Raw genomic sequence first — 25,017 nt, 5'->3', positions numbered from 1 at the left:
AGTAACCCGGCAATCCCGGTGAGAAGGCAGCGTTCACACCTTTGCTCGGGGCTGGTCTCACCACAGCTCCTTTGCTCTCACATCCTCACTGTGCTGAGGACACCCCCGAGACCTCTTTCACTCCTGATTTTGGCAAAGCACTTCTTTTCCCACAAAAACCGACGTCGGGGTTAACTTCAGTGGGACAAGATTCAACTCTTATTATTTTTAAATCATGTCACTAATATATTTACTGGAGCCTTGCCCTGGTGTAATAAAACCGAGTTTAAAATTGCTGAAAGGCTCAGCTGCTGCCTCCAACAGCTGCACGGCTGTAATTTGCCAATGGGATGTATTACATCCTGATTACAGTTTCTTTTGAGTGATAGGCCAAAATTACAAGGCCGAGATGTGGCTAATCATGATAAAGGAGATAAGTCTATTCATCTCCTGCCTGCATTTAATATTTGCACAGCAGATGCTGTTTGTTCCCTTCAGCTGCCTTGCTACGGAGATTTGCTCTCATTTTGAAGAAGTCTTAAGGTTAATGAAAAACTTTATTGGACATTTTGATGGTGGAGAGAAGGAGAAAGGTGAAATATCTTGGAAGGTTTCTCTTTATTTCCCAGCCCAGATAAACTTACAGAAATCAGCCAGCCCTTCAAAGACAAGCAAAATGAGCGACTCCAGGCCAGAAACAGATGTCTGGGAAAGATGAAGAGAACAGGGATGAAGGCCTGAGTGGGCTGTGAATTTATTGCCCTCATTCCCAAGCCATGCACAGGCTGCAATTAAACCTCCTCTGGTGTTTTGGCTCACTGGGCCATAAAGCCAAGCCCGAGATCACAGAATCCCAGAGTGGACTGGGATTGAAAGGGACTTAAAGCTCATCTTCTTCCACCCCTGCCATGGGCAGGGACAGCTCCCACGGGCAGGGACACCTCCCCCTGCCCCAGGGTGCTCCAAGCCTTGTCCAGCCTGGCCTGGGGCAGCCACAGCTTCTCTGTGCAGGTGAGGGCTGTAATAACACACTGCACCTTACAGAGCAGAGGGTCTAAGTGCCTCAAAGGGTGTGATTTGGGGGCAGGGGAGATCTCACTTTGTACCTCAGTAGGAGATGTATTCCTCTTCCACCAGCCCTTGGATCTAGTCTGGGGACTCTGTGGGACATCCCCAGTTCCTGCTTGCAGCTCCCCCTGCTCTGTTGGAGAACAGAACCAGCTGTGAGCAGATGTGTCCACGGGGATCCGGGCACAGAAACCAGCCTGGAGCTGAGCTTCCAGCCTGTGTTCTGACCAGAGCTGAGCTTCCAGCCCTTGTCCTAACTAGAGCTCAGTTTACAGCCCCTGCCCTGACTGAGCTGAGCTTACACCTTGAAACAAGGTCCCTGTTTGTGCCCTGTGGTGGAGCACTAAACTGAGCTGAACTGAGACAAATTGTAATTTATGTCGTGCTCTTGTGATATGCCAAGCATGAGATCTGTCAAATGCACCACAAATAATTGATCTCAAGCTTTTGCTCTTCGTGTCCCAGTCTTTCTCCTGCTCCGTTTTTGCCAATTATTTCTTGCATTATTAATTACGAGCCGGTCCCATCCCGTAACTCCCCAAATATCCTGTGTGTCCCTTCACCCCTGTCCAGACCCCTCTCATGGTGCCCTGCTGCTCATCCCCTGCCCCACCTCGAGCTGGAGAGGTTGGATCCCTGCAGGATGCCCAGGGCAGAGCCTCCTTAAAGCCCGGGCTAATCTGGCATTACACACCCTCGGGGACAGCAGGGGGGCCAGCACTGCCCGGCTCTGCTGTTTTCTCATCTCCCAAGTCCTCCTTCCTCCTCCGAGTGGGAATGTGCTGCCCACGTTGTTGCAGGCTGCTCTGACTCACTGCAGTCTGGTTTTCTCCACGCTCCAAGCACGATTTTGCCTCTGGGTACCAAACCTTGAGGGCTGCCCTGGTGTCCTAAACACATCCTGGGGTGTCACCCATTCAAGCCCCTGCCTTCCCACCCTCTGCCTGCACTGCACAAACCCCCAGCCAGGGCTGGCTGGAATGAACTCATCTGCTACGTGACTCTGTATTCATCAAGGTTTTTGGAGGCTACTTCTCTTGGCTCTGTTGCTTCCTCCCTGCTAAAATTGGATCCTGCCTCGGATCTGCCGCACTCCTAATGGGGCAGATCCCTCGGCGATGCCAAATATAAAGCAGCCATTGATCCTTTTCCATCTGTTCCTTGCCAGAGGAAGCTGCTGGCACTGCTGACACTGCAGGCAGAGCAGGGTGTCCCAGCCCTGGGTCCTCACACAGAGCACAGCCCCACCAGGGCCACCACAGAACACAGCCCTGAGCCTCAGCGGGTCCTCAGAGCCTGAGGAAAGGGCTGAGAAGGCAAAGCCAGGCTTGGAATGCTAAATGGACAAAAAACAGGGCATCTGACTCTATAAAAAAGGCCTTAAAAATGAAAAAAAGGGAATGCCTGTCTCATACAGTGGCTAGCATCAATCCCAGCGTTATTGCTGTGATAAGGAGAGGAATGCACACAGCCAGAGCCTGAATTCCGAGGGTCTATTCCTGCTCCAGTTCCATGGTGAAAGGACCTTCCTGAACAAGAGTGTTGTGCTCCAGGAGGAACATTAGAGCAGTCTGGTTCATATCAATAGGTAAAAAATACAATTTTCGGGAGGAATTTCTTCACTGCAAGGATTGTCAGGCATTGGAAGGGGTGGAGTCACCATCCCTGGAATTGTTCAATAAACAACTGGAGATGGTACTCAGTGCTTTGGTTTATTGTTGGGGCAAAGGTTGGATTTGATGATCTTGGGAGTCTTTTCCAACCTTAAGGATTCTGTGATTGCAATCTTCCTGAAACACTCTGGAAACTCCTGATGAGCAGTGTTCCAGCAAAAATGGGCATTACCAATTCCTTCTTTGTCTCCACCATTCTGGGTGAAAATACAACCCACAGCAGAGTCCTTGATGCACCTGGTCAGAGCAGCCACTCGCAGACACTCAGCTCCCCTGAGGTCTCAGAAGAGAAAAATCCCAATTTATTTTGTGCTTTGGTGGTGTGCCAAGCCTGAGATCCCAAATGCACCACAAATAATCGATCTCAAGCTTTTGCTCTTTGTGTCTCAGTCTTTCTGTTGCTCCGTTTTTGCCAATTGTTCCTTGCATTATTAATTGTGAGCACAGAAGGAGAATGCCTGCAAACACTGTGGGGTAAATACTTTTCCAGCCAAGCAGGAGCACACCCCAGAGATGAGTTTTAGGCTGCAGAACAGATTGTGAGTTTTGCCAGGCTTGTGCAGCCCCTGGACCAGCTGAGCTGCTGCTACCACCAATGTAAGGGTTTGACATAACCCCAGTAAAGTCACTCTCCTGAGGGAAAACCATCCCTAATACTGAAGTATAACCAAGATTCTAGAAACAAAGTCATTTAATGGCTAATTCAGATTGCTCCTCAGGAATGAGAAGTACACAGAGAATGAAACATTTAATTCTGGAAACACGTTTTGCCCCCAACACTCCCAGGCATCCCCCTGGGATGTGCATTCATCAGCTTCGGCTGGGTGTGTTTCCAGGACATTCTTTGTGACCAAGATAATCTGTTCGACTGAGGCTTTGACAAGCAGGGGCTTGATTAACTTGGCTGTTGCAGAGTTGTCAGAGGGACAGGACTGTACAAACAACAACTCCCCGGTGGGTTCTTTCAGCACTGACAAAGGCAGAGCAACAGCAATGCTCCCGTGCATCTCATCACAACTTTTCCTCACAAAGTTCTTCATAACATCAGCAGGGTGGTATCCCTACACAGCCTGCCCTAAAAGATGAAACTGAGGTTGGAAAAACCCCAACCCCACAGATTCTCTGCAATTACTCTCATTCATTAGGCTACTTTTCCCCACACAGATTTATCCTCTTATCACAAATCACTAATTCCTTCTCATTTTTCTCATGTGTTGCTCATGCAATGCTGCACTGATGCCTGCAAACTTGATATTCCTGTGATCAGTGTGAGAGTCCATGTGGACCACAGAGGTTATTCAAAGAGGGAATATGGGATTTTTCATCTTCCAAGAACTGGATTAAGGATAGCGAAGCAACCAGAGCCAGGGTGATGCCTCCACTTCCTCCATCCCTGGCCCCAGCTTGCCAAAGGCTACACAAGTGCTCCATTTGTCTTGCTGAGATGCCTTTGAAGGCTGAGAAAGCTGATTTGCCTCTGCTGAGCTCTGTCTTGAGCCCCCACCACAGCTGGTGCCGATGAATTTCTTGCGCTGGTGCTGCCAGGCTTCAAAAGCAGGCTGAGATTTGTGCCACAGGGTGTCAAATTAAAGTTTATCGTGGTCACTGAAGCAGTAAGGAAAAGCCTCAGAGCATCACAAGCTCTCTGCAAAGCTCCTGCCTGTCTCTGCTGTCAGTGCTGAAAAAGAAACCCTTTCCCTTCTTTCAGGAAAAGGTTTAGGAAGTCCTGTCCAGAATTGTAATGCCTCATGTGTAATCCTGTGCAGGAAGCTGCAAAACTTGTCTGAAAGGATTGTTCTCATTCCCAAATCTCTTCCTGACCTCTCTCCATTTATCTTCCATGGCTGTGAAATTCTCTTTGACCTAATTACAATTCCCACTTGGTGTTTTTGGCGCTGGGAATGGAGATGTAGGGCTGCTGAACAGAAAGCGTGTCAGGTGCACTGTGGTCACCTCTGCCTCTCAGAGCAGAGATGAGCAGACAAAGGCTGCAGGCACTGGGATCATTTCACATCTAAGCCAGTGTTTAATTCTCCTAACAGCCCCAAGATTGCAGGAGCTCAAAGCTTTGCACCAAAGATGAAGAAACCTCCTAAATATGGGCTTGTTGCAGGGAAGGTAAAAGAACAACAGAGTCGCTGAGAACTGTTCCTGAAAAACATTTATTTCTGTAATGGATTTAGAGCGCTGACTCCCAAGCCCCACAGTCTCTCCCAACATGTAATTCTGGGGACAGTTACCGTTGATGGAAAAATTAAAAAAAGCCATACAAAGAAGCCCCCACAAACAACCAGTTCGGTACCAAACTGAGCCCAGGTTCCCTCTGGGCCTCTGCTGTTGAATATTTAACCCCAGCTGGGATGGAGCTGCCCTGCTCCATTGATGTTCACTGCCAAAGGCCCCAAAGAACTGAAGATGTTGTGTTGCACTGCAAAATAACCAGGGAGGACATGGGCAGGGAAGGATTCAGCAGCTGCTATTTTTTTTTTTTCCAGACATCATTGAAAAAAGAAAATCTATGCATTTCAGTTTCACCTCCTGAGCCCCAGCATTAGGAAAGTCAGATACAAACCCACAGACCAACGTACACAAAATAGTGACCAAGTGTCCAGACATTTCTAAGCCCCTCAGTTTACTGTGCTGTGATACCTCCAAAAAGCAACAAAACCCACTTTAGGATTGTGGTGGATCTTATTTTTAAGAGGGAAGGACAGATATGCAGCACAGAGCATAGCAACTGTCAAGCAATGTTTAAGGCAAATTTATTCCCATTTATCAGGAGTCAAAGAAATTTTTTTGTTTCTTGGCTTTGTTGTTTAAGCTGTTAGATAACGTCTCAGCTGGACATTTCTGCTCAGATGATTTAATCAAAGTTTGAGGGAAGTCATCTCAAGCTGATCTGAGCCTAGGACAGCAAATAATGTTACTCCCAAGAATATCAGTCAGAACAAATTTTTCAAAAATTAAAGTAATCGATGTTCAGAACTCCCCCCAAACTTTCTTCCCTCAGAGACCAGGTTGAGCCCAAGTAAAACACACAGACATGAAGAAGGACACAGTGGCAAAGCCTCTACAAACACAGGGCTGGATAGGACCAAAGCAGGGCCAAACCTAAATTCCACAGGTGCAAGAACACGGACAGAGTTATGAGTAAAAAAAAGAGGGGAAAAAAAAAGAAAAAACAGAGCCCCAGAGAGGAATGTTTCATGAGAGAGAATGGAAAATAAAAGTCCACTGTATGCAAAAAAGGGAGTTCTTAGGTGCAGCCACAGAAAGCTGGGGAGTTCAGTTGCCTCATCTCTCAGGTGTGTTAGTTTGTTGTGCCTTTGCCCTCCCTTTGAGATCCAGGTGATGGTGCCAGGAGGATCCTGCCTTTACTCAGTCTGTGCATCATAATTAGCCCCCCCTGCTTTCTTCAGCTCGTTCTTGATGTAATCCTCGTCCAGCTCTTTGTGGTCACTGATCACAAATTCTTTGGCAAAGTTCTGCAAGAGAGAAAGAAAACGCCTGTTAAAAAAAGGGGGATATTTTCTAAGTAGCTGAATGTAGATGGGTTATCCAGCTTCCCTGGGTGTCTGAGCTGAACACCCTGATCTCCTGTGGCTGGGATGATAAACAGAAAGCTGTGGATGAGACAGAAGATTAGTGAAGGCAAAACCCAACAGTTAACCTGGAAAAATGTTATGGATCTACTTCCACAGTGACTGGCTGCAGGACCCAGTCCAGGGGTGCAGCTGCTCTTCCTGGAGATGCACAGGCCAGGTTAGGTCAAGTTCCCTACGCAGTATGTGAACTAAACCTCTCAAAATTATTGACCTCCTGACCACCCCTGACCCTCAGCATGATCCTGGGCAAGTCACTAATCCTCTCTGTGCGCTTTTTAGGGCCCCTTCTCCTAAAAAAAGAACAGCCCCACACCAGAGTGCACTACGGGGTCACACCTGCCAGCCGAGGGGAGAGTGTCTCAGTGAAATACTGAGCAGCACAGGGATGATGGTGATGCCCTAAGTTTTAGCTTTCATATTTCCCAGATTCTGTACTGCATTAGTGTATAATTCTGAACTTCATATAAAGTGTTAGCGAGTTCACTGTTCAGTGAGACAAAATCCTTTTCCATCCCCAGAACCAAGGACACCATTGCAGCTACAAGTGTACAAACAACAGGGAATTGAGGGGAGCAAACTGGAAGGATGGAACTTCACAGCCTGAAGCTGTCATTGGACAATTAATCCCAAAATGTAAATGGATCAAAACTTATAAAAGTGTGAAAACTCATGACCACATGTCCATCTTGGGTAGAGCCATTGTTGGGCTCTTGTGTTGGATACCCAAGGTGAATCCTTTAAAAGCCTTTTAATAAATACCCACTTTATTCCTTTAACTCTGTTCTAGGTAGCCTGGTAAGGCATCAGTGGGGTACCAGGAGCAAACAGAGCTCCTCCAGTGGATTCAGTGCCTCTTTCCCATCTTCAGCTCTCACCAGCCAAAGCCAGGACAGTGGCCCAGGCAGGCTCTGCTCTGTGATCCCAGTGCTCTCTGAGGACAGGCTGGATGAACACACTCCCTTTTCCCCCTGCCTGAGAGCTCTGTGCAGCTCCTGGGAGAGTGCTGGGATGTGAGGCTGTGGACACACAAACCCTTTCTGGGAGCAGAATGGGATCCCAGGGCACCTTTAGGGCTCTTGTCAGAGCAGGGGCAGCTGGGGGTTGTTTTTTTTCCCCTTGTGGGGGCTGTCCTTCCTGCCTCACAGCAGGGCTGGCATGGCATCCATGTGTGTGTATGCACAGCCATTTCAGCAAACAGGCTCTCTGCTGCTTGCTTTAGCATTTTCCTCCCCTTCCTAACCACAACTGAGAGCGCTGCGTGAGCCTCCCTTCCCCCAGCCCGCGGAGCTTTAGCCAGCACCACAAACACAAAGCATCCATCGCACCCCACCAAAAACACCAATTAAACCCCCAACAGCTTCACTGTGACGTCTGGGGAAATCTGCAATGCCCCAACTCCCTGGGCAGTGAGTTCCCCCAAATAGGCGATGGGAGAAGGAGGCAGAGCTTTGGGAGAGCTGCAGGAATCTTGTGCGGGTCTCCGTGGCTCTGGAACAACGGCACCGGGGGGTTCTCATCGCTTTCAGAGCCATGGCACAGCTCTTTATTGGCAGCGTCTCAAGGGTCTCGGTTTGGGATCAGAGCCGGGTAAAGGAGGGGGTGGAGGAGGACGTGGCTTGAAAGAGGCTCAGCACCTCTTACAGCGCTGGGAGAAATGGAAGGGAGAGGAAAACAGCTCCTCCTCCTCCAGGCTGCGGCTGATGGTGTTTCACAGCGTAGGGAGAGCTGAGAGCAGCTCCGTGTGCTCCTCTGGCCATGGCACAGCACAGGCACTCATCCACGGCTTGGCAGAGTCCGGGGAAAATGGGAAAGACACTGCTTTTTGGAGGAAAACAAATCCTTTTTTTTTTTTTTTTTTGAATAAAGAGGCAAAGTGCCCAAACATCAGCTTTAGTCATGCTCATGAGTGACCTACTTCCAGGTCTCCGGGGTGAGATCTCTGCAAAGCTCAGCCCTTGCTAAGACCAACCCCGGGACTTTCAGCTATTTGATGCTCTCTGAGGTGGGTTGCCTAGGCGAGTTTTGAGCTGAGCCTTTGCAATTCCTTTTCTATGGTACCAGGTTTAACAAATTTTCTTCACCTTGGGAAGCAGATTATCCAGGAGTACCTGATTTCAGGGTGAGTCTTTGCCCTGCTTTAGTGAGAACTGAGGCAGGTCCATAAAACCATTTCCAAGAAGGAGTCCATGAAAAGTGTATTTTATGAATGTGAGGAGGGCTTTCTTCAGTGCCCACTCTGCAGAATCCAGCTGATTCTGAAATTAAAACTGCAAGTGCTCTCGTGCCCGAGCAGAGGAGAATTAATTATGTGTGCCATAAAATAAATATAATTACTCAGATGCCTCCTCAGCTAGACATTTACCCAGACAAATCCTGGGTGATGATCTGTGGGCGTCAGCCACGATTTCACACCAGACGACCAAGACACCTTGCAAGGAATGAACAGTGTCCCCCTAGCAGTGGCCAGATGGGTTCTGCTCCCAGCTACTCTCAGATATCCTCTTAGCTGACTGGGCCACCTCTTGTGCCAGATTTGAACCCTCAGAGTGCAATCTGGGTCACTGCTATTAATAACTCTGCTTCACTCCATCCTCTCAGGGTCCTCCTGGGCTCCTCACACCGGCTCTTTACCCCACAGTGTCTCCTCAGGCCTGGCCCCAAGGAGGGAAGATGCTTTGGGTGAGGTTGGTGCCTGCAATTTCTGATTTTAACATCCTGCTCGACCTTCTCCAGCCACAGCCTCCCTGTCATCACTCTGAATTTACTGTCTGAGCTCTCTGAGGCTGAGCTCTTGCTCAGGGTGCAAATCCCAAGGCACAGGGCATAACTGATGCTTGGGCCCTTGATTTGCTGATTTGTGTCTTCATCTTACATCCTCCACTTCCTTTTCCCTTCTCCTCCCCCCAGCCCCAGGCTTTCCACAGCCACAGCAAGCCCTGCCAGTGAATTCTAGCCTTTGTCTTCACCCCAGTCACCAGCAGCGTCCAGATAACAAAAACAATGATGCCATTTATCTTTATCACTCTCACAACACAGCAGTGGCCACAGCCTCTCTGCTTTGCCTCTCAGAGCAGTGAACAGGACACAGAAATACTGAGGTTCACTCCTGGATCTCCAGTGCACCTCTCTGGCACCAGCTGCTCTTTGTGCCTGAGCAGCAAAGAGTCCCAAATTTGGAATCTTGTCCCCTGTGTCAACCTCCACAGCAGGTACAGACTGAAAGGGCTCCAACCATGCAGGAGCAAAGAAGGAGCCTGCATCCCTCCCTGGGAAGCATGAAATTTGTGCAGAAAGCTCAATCCTTCTCTCCCAGCCAACTTAAAGGGGGAAAAAAAGGGTGGAGTAGATTTTGTTCATCTTCCAAGCCCTGAATGTTTAGCATATGGGCCGTAAAATCTCCCTAAATTGCCCAAGGGAAAATCCATGTGGTGCAGATATTACACCAAACTAGATCTGCAGAGGCCCTTTTAAATCCCAGCTGGGGAAGCCTGAAGCCAGGAGTAAAATCCTTGTATAGCCTAAAGACACTTGGGTTTTCAGCAGCTACAGATGGTGCCAGGTAACTGAGCAGCTTCTTGCCATTTTTTATTTCTTTGATTTTTACTGGGGCTTGGAGCAGCTTCTGCTGATGTTCAGAATCCTCAGTTCTACTGTGCTTGATGTCACCATTCCCATGCACTGGTCATCTCATCCTCATGCAGTACAGAGGAGATGACATCTCCCAGGCTTCTTTTGCAGCATGGTCTGAGTCCCAGGCCTCCAGCAAACCTGCTCCTGCACTCAGCTGTCAGACTCCCAGCTCAGCAAAAACCCTCTCTTCAAATCTGCTCCCTGCCAGTTTGACATGGACCAGCTCCAGACACTGAGAGAAGCCAGTCCAAACCTCTGGCAAACACTTGTCTCAGCACTGGGAGCTGCATTTTAGCTGCTCTGCAAATTCTCCCTGTCTGTGCTTCATCCCACTGGAAGAGTCACAAGTCTGTGTGTCAGACACAGGGCGATGAGAAGCTGCTGATTGTGAACTAGGACTTCTGGTAAATCCATCTCCATTCAGTATGGTCATTACAGTAAAGCAGAACAGGAAACACAGTCAAAAAAGAGAATTTAGTTTGCCTTCCCAGCAGGATCTCACTCACCCTCATGAGTAACTCTCCAAGCTGCTGTGACATAGCTGTTCCCTGTGAGTTTGATTTCCTGACTGCCTCTAACAAAGTGATTAAATCTTCTGGTTTAATTTAGCTATTAAATCTTCTGGTCAGGACTCTGTACTGATATGAGAAAACCAAAGCACATACAGGGAATTCTGTGTGTTCCCAAGATCAGGGACAGGGACCCCATCAGTGGGTGCTGCCTCATGGGACACCATCACTAGTGCAGTGAGGAATCCAGAGAAAAAGGGAAAGGTGAGCAAAAAAAGAGATGTGGGCATGAGCTGCAAAGCAGGAACTCAGTAGAGCTGCTGACATCACGACAGCCAGATGAATTCCTCACCAAAAATAATGATGAATAAAATGCCTCGAATATTTGCTCACAGAAACAGAGCTGTTTTACCCTGAATATGAATTAGGGAAATAACAGAGCACGTGGCTTTGTGGGGGAAGGAGTGCTGATGAAAACAGACTCAAAATGCATGGAAAATCAGACAACATTGGCAAAGATTGGGCAGTCCCTTTGCTGGGAGAGTCCTGCAGGACATGAATTCAGTAAAAAGACCCCAATGCTGCCTAAGGAAGAGTTAAAATCTCCTGGTAGGAAATGCAGTCGTGAAGGGCAACGAGTTCACAGAGAGGAAGGAACACTCAGAAGGAAACCAAGTCCTGCCTCCAGTTCTTTGGTGTTTATATCAAAACCACCCCATTTCAGCACTGGGGGCCACTCCCAGTGCCACAGCCCCCGCGCCTGGGCTCATCCTTGCTGTGGGTGACCAAAGTGCAGCTGTGCAGGGGACACCAATGCTGTGGGGTGGCTCTGTCCACATCTGCCAGGTCACCCTGAGCACGAGGTGACACACAGCCGCTGCCAAACAGATGCAGCCTTGCAGAAGTCACAGCTCCATAAAGTTCCCATTTGTTTGGATTGTTCTAGGGGTAGGTTGAGACTCCACCCCAGAAATGATCTCCCAAACATCTCAACCAACCTCCTGCGATGGGAAATGTGCCACTGCTCCCCCCATTAGCTCTGTCCTTGGCATGGAGAGAGTCCCAGTGGATAAAAGATGGAGCTGTGCATCCCCCTGTCTCCACCTGCACAGCAGTCTCACACAGCAGGACTTAGCTAGACCCTAAGGAGATACAAATAAACACTTATTCCTCATCCTGGCCTTACTTCTGATCTGCTCCCAGCTGAACTACTTGGACCAGGCTGAAGGCTTGAGCCCACATTTCCAGCTGATTTAAGGAGGAAAGGATGGTAAAATAAATGGCTGTGGGGGAAAAATAAAAGCTCTTGATAGTTCTTTAAATGGATTTTTCTGCAATCCAAAAGAAATACAATAAACTCAAAAGCCATTTTTCACAACATTAAAGAGGCAATAAGCTAGACCCAAGTAGTGCCAGAAGACCTGGCTCTCATCTAGCACAGATCAGAAGAACTACAGCTATTTGTAGCAGATGAGGTCCATCCCTGTCATTCTTACAGTTATTACAGCTAAAAATCAATTGTTCTTTCTTCCTGAGAGGTTTTCTGGCAACCTCCTGCACTCACTATCAGTGTCGCTTCCCCAGGCACCTCCCCAGGGATTTCACAGACTTGCTCCCCCTTCCAAGGGAGGAACACAAAAGCCAGGAAAACCCAGCTCCTCTCTTTGCTTTGTAATAGCTCATCCCTTTTTTCAGAGCCCAGAATCTGCTCCTCACCAGTTAATGTCCCTGGTGTTTTCCTTATGGCTTCTGGGAGCCCATTAATGATCCCAGTGTGGGATCCTCTTCCTCCCAGGGCTGGGCTGTGCTGCAGGAGGTGCCTGAGCTGACTGGCTTTCACTTCGGCAGGAACAGCAACATTTATTGGTGCTTGTTCAGCCCAGCTCATCAGCCCAGCACAGGACACAAAGCAGGAATCCCCTCACACTTTGGTCTTTATTTAAGACTCACAGTTGCTGTGGAAAATTGTACAAGATTGTGAGAGCCCTTTGGGTTTTACTGAGGGATTCTCAGAGTGAAGGGCTGCTCTTCTGGAATCCCAGCCTGTCCCTTGTGTGGATTAAAGCTGTACAAAAAACATCTTTGTGCCACCCTTCCGCGGGGTGGGTGCACAGAGCCCATCCTGTTCAGGGTTTGCAGACCAAAAAACTCCCACCTTAGTTACCTTAGGGCACTACTTATTCATCACCCAAATGGTGAACCAACACTGACTCAGATTTGTAGTTTATCATTACAGGAAAAAAAACCAACAAACCAAACCAAACAAAACCCAAGTGTATTTTTCTGTGTATAACTCACAACTCAAATAATCTCTGTTAAAAACAGACGACTGAGAATGTACCTGAAGGTCAAGGGAACTGCTAAGAGTGAAATAGCTCTGGGATAAATTCCCTCTGTTAAATTTCAGTTGGACTTTCTTGTCCTTGTTCATTTTGACAGATTATCTGCAAGGTCACAGGCATAAAAAGAAGAAAATAGTTCTGTTTTTATCTCACTCCACTCAGATGGATTCAGTTGCCTATCAAGAACTATTCAAAATACTTGTCCAGATAATTTCTTCTGGAGAGGAGATCACCATTGCTGAGACCTTCAGGAATGCTTTGCAGGGGTTTATAGACAAGGTTGCTCAGTAAAAGTGCATCAAGCACCAGTTGTATTGTTTTTGTATTTCAGTACAGACTAATTGGAATATGAAAGCTTTTAAGTAACAGCCAAGAATGGTTAATGCTCCACCAGATTATTAACTTGTACAGACTACTAATCAAAGATGAAACAAGTGAAATTGCAAATTATATGTAACAGACCTAGGGACAGATCTGAGCACAGTGCTCAGGAATGCTATTCAACTCAACAAGACTACATTGTCTAAACAGATTTTTAAGAAAATCTTGGGCTTAGTGACTCATGTAAGAGTCACTCTTTAGTAGTCTATAATTTTGTCTCCAGCTACAATTACGCAGTTCCAGCTGCTTCCCATGAGCAGAAACTTGCTTTCCTATCTCTCAGGTGTCATTCTGGAAGTTTCTTTGGAGAACAGACCCCTCTGAGTCGTTGTCATACTGAAACATTTAGCACCAGAGTTTATCTTCTGGAAAGACAGGAATGCATTATCTTCATTCTTCTTATCTAAAGGTAATCTTCTGTGTCATATAAACTACCAAAGAGTCGAGTGGGGGCTTCATTCTCACCCTTCACAGTGTCCTATTGGGAGATTTCTTTACACAGGCAAGAGCTCAGTTACTGAGGGGGAGTCATTTAATCATCAGCCAGTTTCTCCAAGAGCATAAACAAAATCATTTCTCAGGCTCTGGCTAGCAGGTTCTATGTTTCGTTGGAAGAGCTAATTTTGCTTTAAATCCTTCTCCAGGAGCAACATTCCAAACATCAGCATCCTCTCCATCACAGGCAGGTTTCAGCTGTGGCTCTGGGCAGCCTCCCTCGAGTCACTTCTCTCCTGGCTGTTGTTTGTCCTCACTTGCACTGAGCACATTTCTCTTTCCCCTGCTACGCCCAAGGCCAAACAAAGCCTGTTCACATCTAGTTAGCTATTAAGAGTTAGTTAATTGGTGCAACAGGGACTTCAGACTTGGGGTGATTAGCTCCACAAATTCACTGCGCAAAGACAAAAGGCCTCCGGAGAAGTTTAAACAAGGGTGTGGGTTTTCCTGTTTAATTTTACCTGCTTAACTTATTACTGCTCAGGAGCATTCAATATTGAATTATTCCCATGTCGAGGAAGGGGATGGGAGACATCTCAGCGGTGACAAGGAGAGGAGTGCACAAATTCCCTCCTCATGAAACAGCTAAGGCAGCCTTAAGCTCAAAAGGTGGTTCTTTATGCCTGAGTGCTCAAAGGGCAGATGTTAAGCCTTCCTAGGAGGAAGACAGGCTGTAGGAAATTGTCTTCTTTTTTAAAGGATTAACTCCTAAGTTGGAGGATGAGCCAATCCTTCCCTCTCTCTCCCTCCTGCTGGTGCTCGTACAGAAAACAACAAGGGGAGCCGCTGGTTAGGATCATAATAAAGAAGTTACCTGTACTACTTCCTTGACCAGAGTCTTGTCAGTCCCAGTTTTGGCTCTCTGCAGGCCACTGACATCCTCTCCAATCCAGGTGATGAGGGCAAACTTGACTCTCTTGCTCATGGCATCGCCGGTGGTGAATCGGACAAAGCCGAACAATCGCACGTCATCTGCGGGGGGCAAAGAAGGGACAAAGTGAATAAACCCAGGAACATCCCTGTCTTCCCCTTTTCCAGGGTGAGCCTGTTGCTCTCAAACAGCAAGGCAAGGCACTGATCCCGTGTTTCAATGCCAGCATTTGGGAATCAGGGTCTCTGCTCATATGCCCTGTGTTTATGAGGTGTGCTCTGCCCGTGGTATCTCGGCCTCTTCTGCGTTCTCTGAGTTACTGGGAGGAAAGTGGCTGTGCTGGACACCCCCCAGCACAGTGGAAATGGCTAAAATCCAGTCAGCAGGCAGGTCAAGAGCACAGAGCTAACCCCAGTTACACAGTCAGCCAAATGGTTCATCTGCAGGTCTGGTGAAGAAGGCAAGAAAGGGATATCCTGGTGTCTCTTTCTTATCGAACAGCAGGATTAGGGTCACATTTTATAACACTACAAGAAACTGGCCATTGGGAAAAATCTGATCTTTCTCCCTCCTTCCATTCATTTCTGGCTCACTTGTAGTATGAGTTTACAAGAAGAAGAGGGGAAGAAAGAGGAAAAGAAAAATCTGCAATTACTGGCCCAGGTGTGTTTTACTACTCCTTACAAAGCCCTGGAGGGAAAAGTCCTGGACTTTAGAACTGTGCTGATCTTTGCTTCACAGCTGGTTTGTGCTACATCACACCAGACTGATTTAGCCTGGCCATATGTGTGACAACCTTGTAGGCTCTTATCTCAAAGAGCTCCTTCCTCCATCTCCTGGTGACTCATGGAGCAGTTGGGAGCCTTCCTGATCAGCAACACCATCCCCCTGCAACCCCAGGCTCCACCAGGAGTGGCAGAAATGGCAGAGCAGATTGGACACTTGTGCAATTGTGGAATATTCTCAATATTCCCCATCATGGCTCCTTCATCTCTCCGAGGTCACTCGAGGCCTTTCAAAGGAGATGACTCAAGCCAGAAGAACAAAGCTGCTGTTTGAGAAGACTCCTGGTAATCCTGGCACACTTGTTGTGACCAGTTCAACGTGCCTTAGAGGGATTTGCTGGGTTGACTAATTGCCAGGTGAAAATGTAGGCTCCAGGTGTAGGAATGACTGCCAACATCCCCAGCACGCTCCGTGAGCAGCCAGGACAGCCCCAAGAGCTCTGGAGACAGGGGAGAAGCAGCTAAAAATTGGTCCCATCCACAGAAAAAAAAGCTGCTAGAAATCAATGTTAAAAAAAAAAAATTTGGATATTCTCTGCAAGCTGACATATCTCAGAGCTTCTTTAACACTCTCATTTGCCAAAGTGTGGACAAAGTCTCCTTGATAAAAGAGAAGACTTTTTTTAAGTGGGAAAAAAATTCCACCTCTGCTCTCCCTGTTTTGTTCTCTCTGTTCTTTTTAATTTTGTTGTCACTTACTGAGTAATACTGGGCAAACTGGAAAATGGATGTAGGGGGGTGTGTGAGCCAGTACAGTGCTCAAAACAAACTCCTCTGAAGAATTCAAAATAGAAACAAAGAGAAAGATCATATTCAGGGGAAAAAGTCCAGATGGATCTTTGGAAGGAGAGAAAGAGTCGTGTATCAACAACGCAGGCAAACAAAACTTCTCCCTCAGTTACCCTGCTCCTGGTGAGTGTAAGAAACACACGTGGAGACTCCTGGTTCTGGCAGTAAATCCTCTTCCCAAGATTGATTAGACCCATAAATGAAGCGACAGCCAGGAAATACCCAAAGGGAAGTGAGACAGTAAATCCCCTGCCATTACATGTTACAGTGAAACAGATCCAGGAGCAAGCCTTGCTTCCCCAGCCCCGACAGCAAAGGAGGCCAAGCTCTGCCCAGAATCGTCCTGTGGCTCCTCTGGGAACAGTCCTGGAAAGCCCTTTAGTGGCATTGAGTGCTGGGACCTCCTGCAGTGTCACAGAGCCTGAACATTGGATATGCTTCTTTATAATAAAGATACTGGGAAAAGAGAATTAATGTGGAGAATCAGTGGTTTTTTCCACTGATAACAGCACAGAGGGGAAGTTCCAGGGATGTCCCATGCCTGGAAGTGTCCCAGGCCAGGTTGGATGGGGCTTGGAGCAGCCTGGAATAGTGGAAGGTGTCCCTGCTTATGATGGGACTGGAATGAGATGATCTTTAAGGCCCCTTGCAGCACAAACCATTCTGGGATTCTGTGAATTTGTCTATGAGAATAATTTCCATTTTCCATTAACCCACAGCTCACTGGCAGCGGCAGGATTTGCTTCTCAGCAGAACTTCCCGTGCTTGCCCATCCTGGCTGAAAGCAGCTCAGTGACACTAGAGAGAGGCAAACCCAGCAATCCCAGCTCTTATCCATGAGATCACCTGAGCATGAACACCTCTTACTTCACCCTGTTCCGTCCAGGGAGGTTTAATGAGCACCTGAGGTCGGCCTGGAGCTCTGAGTCCCCTCTTGGGCAGATTTTCCTGGGGCTGCTTCACTTGTGGGGGCTTGAAGGGGTCACACCCCAGCTGGGTCCTGTCTCCTCCTGTCTCCCCCCAGATTTTCCATCCCTGCTGGAGGCAGAGCAGGCTCCTCAGCTGCCCCAGCTTTCAGCCCTGGGGATTTAGCACAAATGTGATGCCTTAGCTCGCAGTGAGTCCCACCGAGAGGGAATGTGGATTGGAGCCCTGAGCAATTACCATGTCTCTGTTCCTAAAAGGACATTAGGGACGGATGGGGAGGGTTTTTAGCGCTAGCTCAGGGGTATAAGCCTCTCCAACCGGAGGTCAAAATCCCCCAGCAGAAGTGGCTGAGTTTCACAATGAGTGTGAGGCGTGTTCCGAGTGATAAGGGGATCAAAACGCCAAGTTCTTTCCTGCTCCCAGCTTTCCTCTTTCACAGTTAATCAGTTCTGCCCTGCCGGATCAGCTCCCCACGCTGGAAGTCATCAGTGCCATCAGTGCCAATTCCCGGAGAAATCTCACGGCATTAGCATCCACCACCCCCTTCTCACACAAAACCACTCACGGTGGTTTTAGGGATTTGCTGGGAGTGAGGGGAGCAGAACAAATCACAGAAAGACAGCGTAGATTTCCCCTGAAAGAGGAAATCCTGCCCAGTGTTGTGCCACCCCCTTCCCAGCCACTGAGGCAGGAATTCCAGGGCAGGTAGAAGGGAATAACTGATCTGGGGAGGAGGGAAATAGCAGCTTTATTTGAGATGGCACAAGATCCAGACAGCAGAAATTAACAAGGTTAATTCAATTAATACCACGACTCCTTTCCCAATGGCTGGACAAACAATGAGCAGGGCAATGAATGCCTTAACGAGCATCACTTGGTATTTTTCTCCAAACTGTTAATCACTAAGGCAGGATTTTCCAAATATTCTCATTAAGCTGCCTTTGGCTGTCAACAGAGCTTGACGCCAAACTACAGAGATTTCCTTCATGGTATCCTTCCCTTTTTCTACATCCACTCAAGTGCTTTGGTTCAGCTGTAGTGAAAATTTCCCCGTTAGATTAAAATGCAGTGAGTCATCAGTAAAAGATAATAGCTGCAGGAAAGAAACACGCTGTCAAACCGTCACGGTTCTCAGGCTGAGGGCTCTGAATGGCCAAGCCAGAGATGTGCCACGATAAAAACGCTGCTCCCAGCTTCACCTGCCTGCTGAATCAAGGTCACAGGCAGCAAGGCAGGTGATGGACTGACCTGCTTTTGTCTTCTATTCAACAGGAATTACTACAGCGCATGACGGGTACCAGGAAGATTTAATTTGTTTGCTTCAATTGGATTAATTTTAGATTAATTTGTCAATTTTCCACTTCTTCAGTCAGCCGTGTGGTCACGTGGCTACAAGTGCAGACAGAAATGTTCCCTACCTCTTCCTACACTGTTTTTATCTCTTAAACCCAGCACTAAGCCCACAGATCTCGTGCAGGGCTGCCTTGCTCCACCCCAACGTGTTCATTAAACCATCTCAGATGTGTCTGACCCCAGGGCCACCACTGGGCTTTGCTGGGGCACCAAACCTCCTCCAGGTGACTCCAGGGGTGGCAAATGGGAGTGCGGGGACACAAGTGCTTGGGAAAATGACCCCACAGGGGATTGTTGCTAGCCCAGGGCCAGTCATGGTTTCTCTACCCTGGTCATGGTTACCCTAACCCAAACTCTGACCCTAAACCTAACCCTGACCCTAATCCTAACCCTAAACCTAACCCTGACCCTGACCCTGACCCTAACCCTAACTCTGACCCTAAACCTAACCCTGACCCTAACCCTGACCCTAACCCTGACCCTGACCCTAAACCTAACCCTGACCCTAACCCTGACCCTAACCCTAACCCTGACCCTAACCCTAACCCTGACCCTGACCCTAACCCTGACCCTAACTCTAACCCTGACCCTAAACCTAACCCTGACCCTGACCCTAACCCTGACCCTAACTCTAACCCTGACCCTAAACCTAACCCTGACCCTAACCCTGACCCTGACCCTGACCCTGACCCTAACTCTAACCCTAACCCTGACCCTAACTTTAACCCTAACCCTGACCCTGACCCTAACCCTGACCCTAACCCTAACCCTGACCCTAACTCTAACCCTGACCCTAACTCTAACCCTGACCCTGACCCTGACCCTGACCCTGACCCTGACCCTGACCTGGGCAGGTACTGAGGGCAGAGTGGGAGCCAAAGGGGACCCAGCTCTTCCCTGGAGGAAGGAATGGTGGTGGTGCTTGGCCAAAACAAAGGGCAGGCAAAAGGCACAAAGCTCTTCTTTCCCTGCTCCTGTGCCTCCCCAGGGGATGGCAAAGGCAGCCCCACAACTGCGACGCTTTAATTAAACATCACAAACCCAAAGAGTTACCATCACTGCGGGCCTTGACCTGGTGAGGTAGTCCCACAAAACCCAGTGAGAATATTCCCTAAAGCCACAGCCCATCCCCAGGCAGGGCCAGGCTAAGCCTGGGCTCCAGCTGGCAGCCAGAGATGCTGTGACCCTGCCCAGAGCACGTCCACACAGGCAGGGAGGGCACAGGGGCAGGGTGACAAATTCCATAAGCCACCCATGGCCCCAGGTCTTCCTCGAAATAGCCAGTAAGGGAAAGCAGGAGAGACGAAGGCTGAAGAGGAAAAACAAAAGCAGTAGGAGATTGATTTACAAGGCCCATTTTAGCAACTTAAGATGCAGCCAAATGCAGATAAGCACCTATCTCATTATATGTCCTCGTGTGTTTTTACAAATCTTTCCTACAACCTCAGGTGCCAACGTAACCTTGGTGATCCCTCAACTCACAGCTCCTACATTTAAAAGGCGCAGCCCAGGCTTTCTGGGACAATTGATCTAAACCCCAAAAAACTTGTATTTTTGTAAGGAGCCAATTCTGTTTCTATTTTCTAATATTTTATGTCAACCCCAAATGATTTTATAGGGTACTTTTTTTCAGACCAAAGATTTTCTGTTCTTCCTGCTGCTGAATGCCCAGTGTAGTTTTAGGCTGATCTTTTCAGACACATGAATAACTATCCCATTTCATGCTGTCATTGCAATTATTTATCTGGACTGGGGCTTTCCAAATAAAAGGCTCATTATTTCTTTTGTCAGAGATGCATTGAAAACAGCTGTTCACATATGGCATGAGGGGGAAAATACAGTCTTCTGACCACTCCATTGCTTAATGGCAGAATACACACTAAAAAAAAAATAAAATTAAACCACAGACAGAGCCAATGTGTTGCTTTGCTGCTTCATGATACAGACACTGAGGCAATGTCCAGGGCAGTCAGGTACAACAGACACACACAAAAGTTCCATAGGATGTCATTTCAGTTGTACCTCATTCCACCCTTCTCAGCAAAGCATCACCAGCTCAGCTGTAAGACTTTGAAATTAAAAACATTAAAAAAAAAAAAAATCCTAAGAGCTGTCACATCCTTCCATACAATAACCTTCAACTCTTATCTCTTTCTGGCTTCAAATGCACCAGCTCAGCTGCTTTTCTTCAAAGTGTACTGATGGCATGCAGTACTAACCACCAAATTAATGCTTCCTCTGGAGCCAGGCCATCTGCAGAGGCAAGAGCTGGGACTGGGAGGTAAAATGGATCAGAAGCCTTGAATTAAGTCCTTGTTTAATGCAGAGGTAATCTGTGCTGTTAAGACCAACCAGTCCTCAGCCAGAAGACACAGGGGGTGTTGAATGACCCTGAGACAGTGAATGTCCTCAGCTTTGGTCTCCAGACTCTCTGGGTCAGACAAGGGCCGGCACAGGCAGGACTTTGGCCATGAGGCAGCACTGCAAGAGGAAGAGCCCCCAGCAGCCACCTCCAAATCACACAGGGATGTGCCAGTGGCTTAAACCAACCTCTCTGGCTTTACTTTGGGGTGGGCTGGAGGAGAGGTGCTCGTGGCCATGCTCAAAGCCCATGCACGTGGGGCTTTGGAGGACAGAGGAGGTGAATGCCTGGCTCTAAGGCAGGGTCTGCTGCCTCCCAGCAGTGTCAGAGCTGTGACAAACAGACCTTGGCAGCCACAGCATGACAAAGACTGACACGCAGAAGTCCAGGGTCCAGGCTGTGTTTGCAGCATCACCCCAGCACCCTGGACAAAAGGGCACTGAAGAAGCTCTTCTTTGCACGTTTCCTCCCTCTAAGAGTGGCAATTGCTGTCCCCAAACGGGGATGGGAAAATGTGATCATTTAATGGTGCCATTTGTCAAACCTCTCTGTTCCTACACGAAGCTTAGTGAGGATCTAAGGAAGAAAAGGCTCCACACGCCAGGATCTGTGAGACGCAGGTGTGATGTGGGACGTGTGTCTGAGAGTGCAGCAGAGAAGGACTGAACCCGCAGCAGGGACAGCAGCAGCTCCTGGCTCAGCAGCTCTGTCACATGTGCTGAGGGCTGCTGGAGGTGTGCAGAGCTGCTTCCTGACACGGCCTCCCTGAGCTGCTACTTCCTCTAAAAGCAGCAATTTCAGTTTCTCTCCTTTCCCTTTGTCCCCAGCGACGCTGGTGCCCCAGGAGGTTCACAGAGTGAGTGATGGGCATGGAAAGAGTTATGGATAGAGGGGGGGGAAAAAGCCCAAACGCAGCCCTGTTACCAGCAGCCCCCTGACCTCTGTCACTGCACAAGGCAGGACATCCACACAGGCAAAAATCTTCCAGGCTGGTACAAAAGCCCTCCCTGGTCCTGGGGCACAGGGATCAGCAGTGATCCCTCCCGTGCTGCCTCCCAAAGCCCTCCAGGGGAGCAATGTGCACCAAGTGAGGTGCTTTTAATGAGAATGGCTCTTAAAGAAAGGGGGGACGGGGATGTTTGCAGCTCAGAAACAGCCACGGCAGAAAGTGGAGCAGAGTGAGCTCTGACGGTGACTCTGTGCATGAGGAGATTGGAAATCGCAGCTTCTGCTCTCACCTCTGACCACCAAATGATGCTCAGCTTCTACCAGAGGCAGCTGCAGCACTTTGTGGCTTTCGGGGCAGTGTTTCTCACAAACAGTGAAGTTTATTCTGATACCAAGTTTTTTTTAAAAAATTTTTTATCGCGTTTTCTGAAGCTGTTTGCAGTGAGAGCAGCTCTTCTCCCCTCCGGTGAAATGAAAAAGGAAATGAAAGAGACCAGGAGGGAAGAGATGTAGCAACGAAAAGAAATAATATTTAACAGCTTTCCCCATCCCTTGCTACTCTTTTTTATTGACTTTGTTTCAGCGGACATAATTCCAACCAACTCCACTTCCACTTTCTTCCAGATGGGAAGGAAAGCTCCAACCTCACTGCTGGCACAAGGTTTGATTCCTGGCTATGTCTAGCAGGCCAGGTGAAGGTTTGCTGCACAGATGGAGCCTCCAAAACTTGCATCTCTTCCTTCCCCAACCGCAGCACCGAAATTGGTGGGTGGAGGAAGATCCTTTTCCGCTCACAGGCAAGGACAAGGCTCCTCAGTTTGCCTTTTTGTTAAGCCTCACCCAGCTGTGCTCCAGAGGTGGGTTTGAGGACAACTCTTTGACTCTGGTCTGCCGGGGAGCAGCCCTCAGCAGGTGCATGCCAAGGGAAAGGGAAAGAAGGAACAGAGAAAGGGAGCAATGGAGCAGCTCTAAGGGATTTAGCTCCCCATTAAAGGCTCACAATAGACCCACGTATTTAACTCTTCCCTTACTGAGCTGATTTCTAAAATATGGAAAATTCCCCTTTTTTTCTGTCTTGGGGCCATCTTGGTTTGAACAGCCTGTTAATAAACCCTGTTTATAATCCCTGTTAAGAACACAAATGTGTTCTCCAGAGTGCAGCGTGTGCCTCCACTCATTGTCATCCTCATCCCATCCCACCCAACTCATGCCTGTGCTCTGCCAAAGCCCCTCTGCCTGCTCAGCCACTCCAGAAAAGGATTCCCTTTGCCACAGAATAGAGGAGAGCAAGTTCTTAAAGGAGTCCCATGCAGAAAAAAACATTTAAAAATCAGCTCAGACAAAAAGAAAAACGTGGACTGTATAAAGGCAAGGAGAGAAATAAATGGAGAAGGAGAGAAATAAATGGGGAAGCCCTGCAATCCTCAGGTGTCTGGAGACACCAGAGATACTCGGTTAAGTTGGCCAGGAGAGGAGACAGAGAACTTGGCACTCAGATCTTGAAGTCATTGTCCTCCCAAGGGAACAATTAACCACTGCCATGAACTTCCAAAGTGCCGAGCCCCGGGATTCCCTGGATTCCAGGTAATTGCTTTTCCCTTCTGTTGCCCACTAAAGGGAGTCGAGTGGGAAGGAGTTCCTGCAGTGAAGTGATCAGTGACTCTTCTGACACCAACCACAACAGGACCTTTCTTAGTTCTGAGAGTTTTCCCTGCAGGTTCTCGAGAACAGCTGGAAACGAGTGGCTGCATTAATCTCCGTGAGACCCCATGGCCAACATCACAGCAGAGCAGCCCAAAGCACCTTCATCTCATGGCTCCTTTCCAAGGACTAAAATGCACTTTTCTCCTGTGATTGATCCCGTCCTGCCCTCGGTTACACCCCTGGGAGTTCTCCCCTTCACTCAGTAAAGCACAGCCAAGCCCCACGGCAGGCAATCCTCCGTATCTCACCTCACTTGGTGACATCGTTAACTAGCAGCCAAGACAGGAGGAAAACTGAGACAAAACTCAAACCCTGCTTTGGTGAAACTCATCAAAAGTCACGATCAGACGGAGTTCAAACGCTCCTCAATGCATTTTCATTTTCCCCAGGCTTTGTTCCTGCCCTGAATGTTCCGCAGCCGGCGGCTCAACAATCGACTGCCACGTTTAAACCTGGAGCCGCAACACTTGCGCTTGTGCAACGCCACATCTGCGATTGTTTGCAGGGCGGTATTGTTCGAGCTCAGCTCAGGTTTTGTGCTCTTTAAAAATCCCAGCAAGCCTTCCAACTGCAGTTACCTCAGTGCTATGATTTTCAGAAGAATTTTATAAGTGTTTCATTCTCTATGACCGCATCTTTCTAGCCACGACAATTGAGTCGGTTTTGCTCTGAAATTGCATTTCCAAACGAGGCGCCCGTTGCTTATCACGCGTTTTATCTGCTTTATAACCGAGAAGCAGCACAGAAAGATTGTGCAAAGAGGGGAGAAAGAGCCCAGAGGACCTGAAGTCTAAGGGTGAGACAAAGGACCCGCTGGACTATGGACTTGAGGGAGTTGCACTCCGTGGAGCTGGAAAGGCGATCCCGCAGGACAGGGCGGCCACGGGGCAAGCAGCAGCAGCACTAATCCCAATTCCCCAAGTTTGCTCCCGTCCTTTCCCCCTCGGCCCGGGCAGCAGCAAGGGCGGAGAGAGCGGCCAAAGCAACGGAGACGGAGCTTACCTGTGCACTTCCTTTTAAAGGTTTCATAGTCTACCCCTTGGTCTCCAGGGACGATTGTAGAGCCGTTGTACTTAAACGTCACCCTTCGAGGAGGGAAAAGACAAGGCGAATGAATAACACAGTTAAAAGTCACCTTTCCGCAGGGGGGGGGAAGGAAAGGGGAATAACACATTTAAAAGTCACCCTTTGGAATGGGGGAAGGGAAGGCGAAGAATACGCTGAACAGCCACAGTCTCAAGGAAGGGAACGGAGATGGGGAAGAACGGACCGTAAATAAACCAATCCTTTGGGAAGAGGAGAAGAGGAGGAGGGAGCCCTTTGAGGAGCGGGGAGAGAGGACAGGGGAATCCCAGCGCCGTCCGGGCTGCAGGGGGGGCTGATGCCGGGGGTCCGCCTTACCAGTTCACCTCGGTGGCATCGTCCCTGACGAGGTTGTACGCCTCCCTGCACGCCTCCTTGTCGATTTTGGTGGCCATGGGGCCGAAGGGGAGGGCGGGCAGCGCGGAGCGGCGCGGAGCTGGGGGTGGCCGCGGCCGCCGCTGCTGCCGCACGGCGCTGAGCGAGCCGAGCCGAGCCGAGCCGAGCCGAGCCGAG

The 25,017-nt window shown here is 48.7% G+C and overlaps 1 protein-coding gene across 1 annotated transcript; it reads right to left on the bottom strand.

The window, feature by feature from the left end:
• Positions 1-4,863: 4,863 nt before the first annotated feature.
• Positions 4,864-24,993, bottom strand: COTL1 (coactosin like F-actin binding protein 1). The gene is made up of 4 exons (XM_066327525.1): positions 24,823-24,993; positions 24,424-24,506; positions 14,497-14,654; positions 4,864-6,205 (listed from the first exon to the last, which is right to left on the bottom strand). The coding sequence occupies exons 1-4, from the start codon at positions 24,897-24,899 to the stop codon at positions 6,095-6,097; spliced, it is 429 nt and encodes a 142-aa protein (XP_066183622.1). The 5' UTR covers positions 24,900-24,993; the 3' UTR covers positions 4,864-6,094.
• Between the last annotated feature and the right edge of the window lie 24 nt (positions 24,994-25,017).

The sequence above is a fragment of the Sylvia atricapilla genome, chromosome 12, assembly GCF_009819655.1.
Source record: "Sylvia atricapilla isolate bSylAtr1 chromosome 12, bSylAtr1.pri, whole genome shotgun sequence".
Lineage (NCBI taxonomy): Eukaryota > Metazoa > Chordata > Aves > Passeriformes > Sylviidae > Sylvia > Sylvia atricapilla.
The sequence above is the reverse complement of the archived record's forward strand: the minus strand, read 5'-3'. Positions and strand labels throughout refer to the sequence as shown.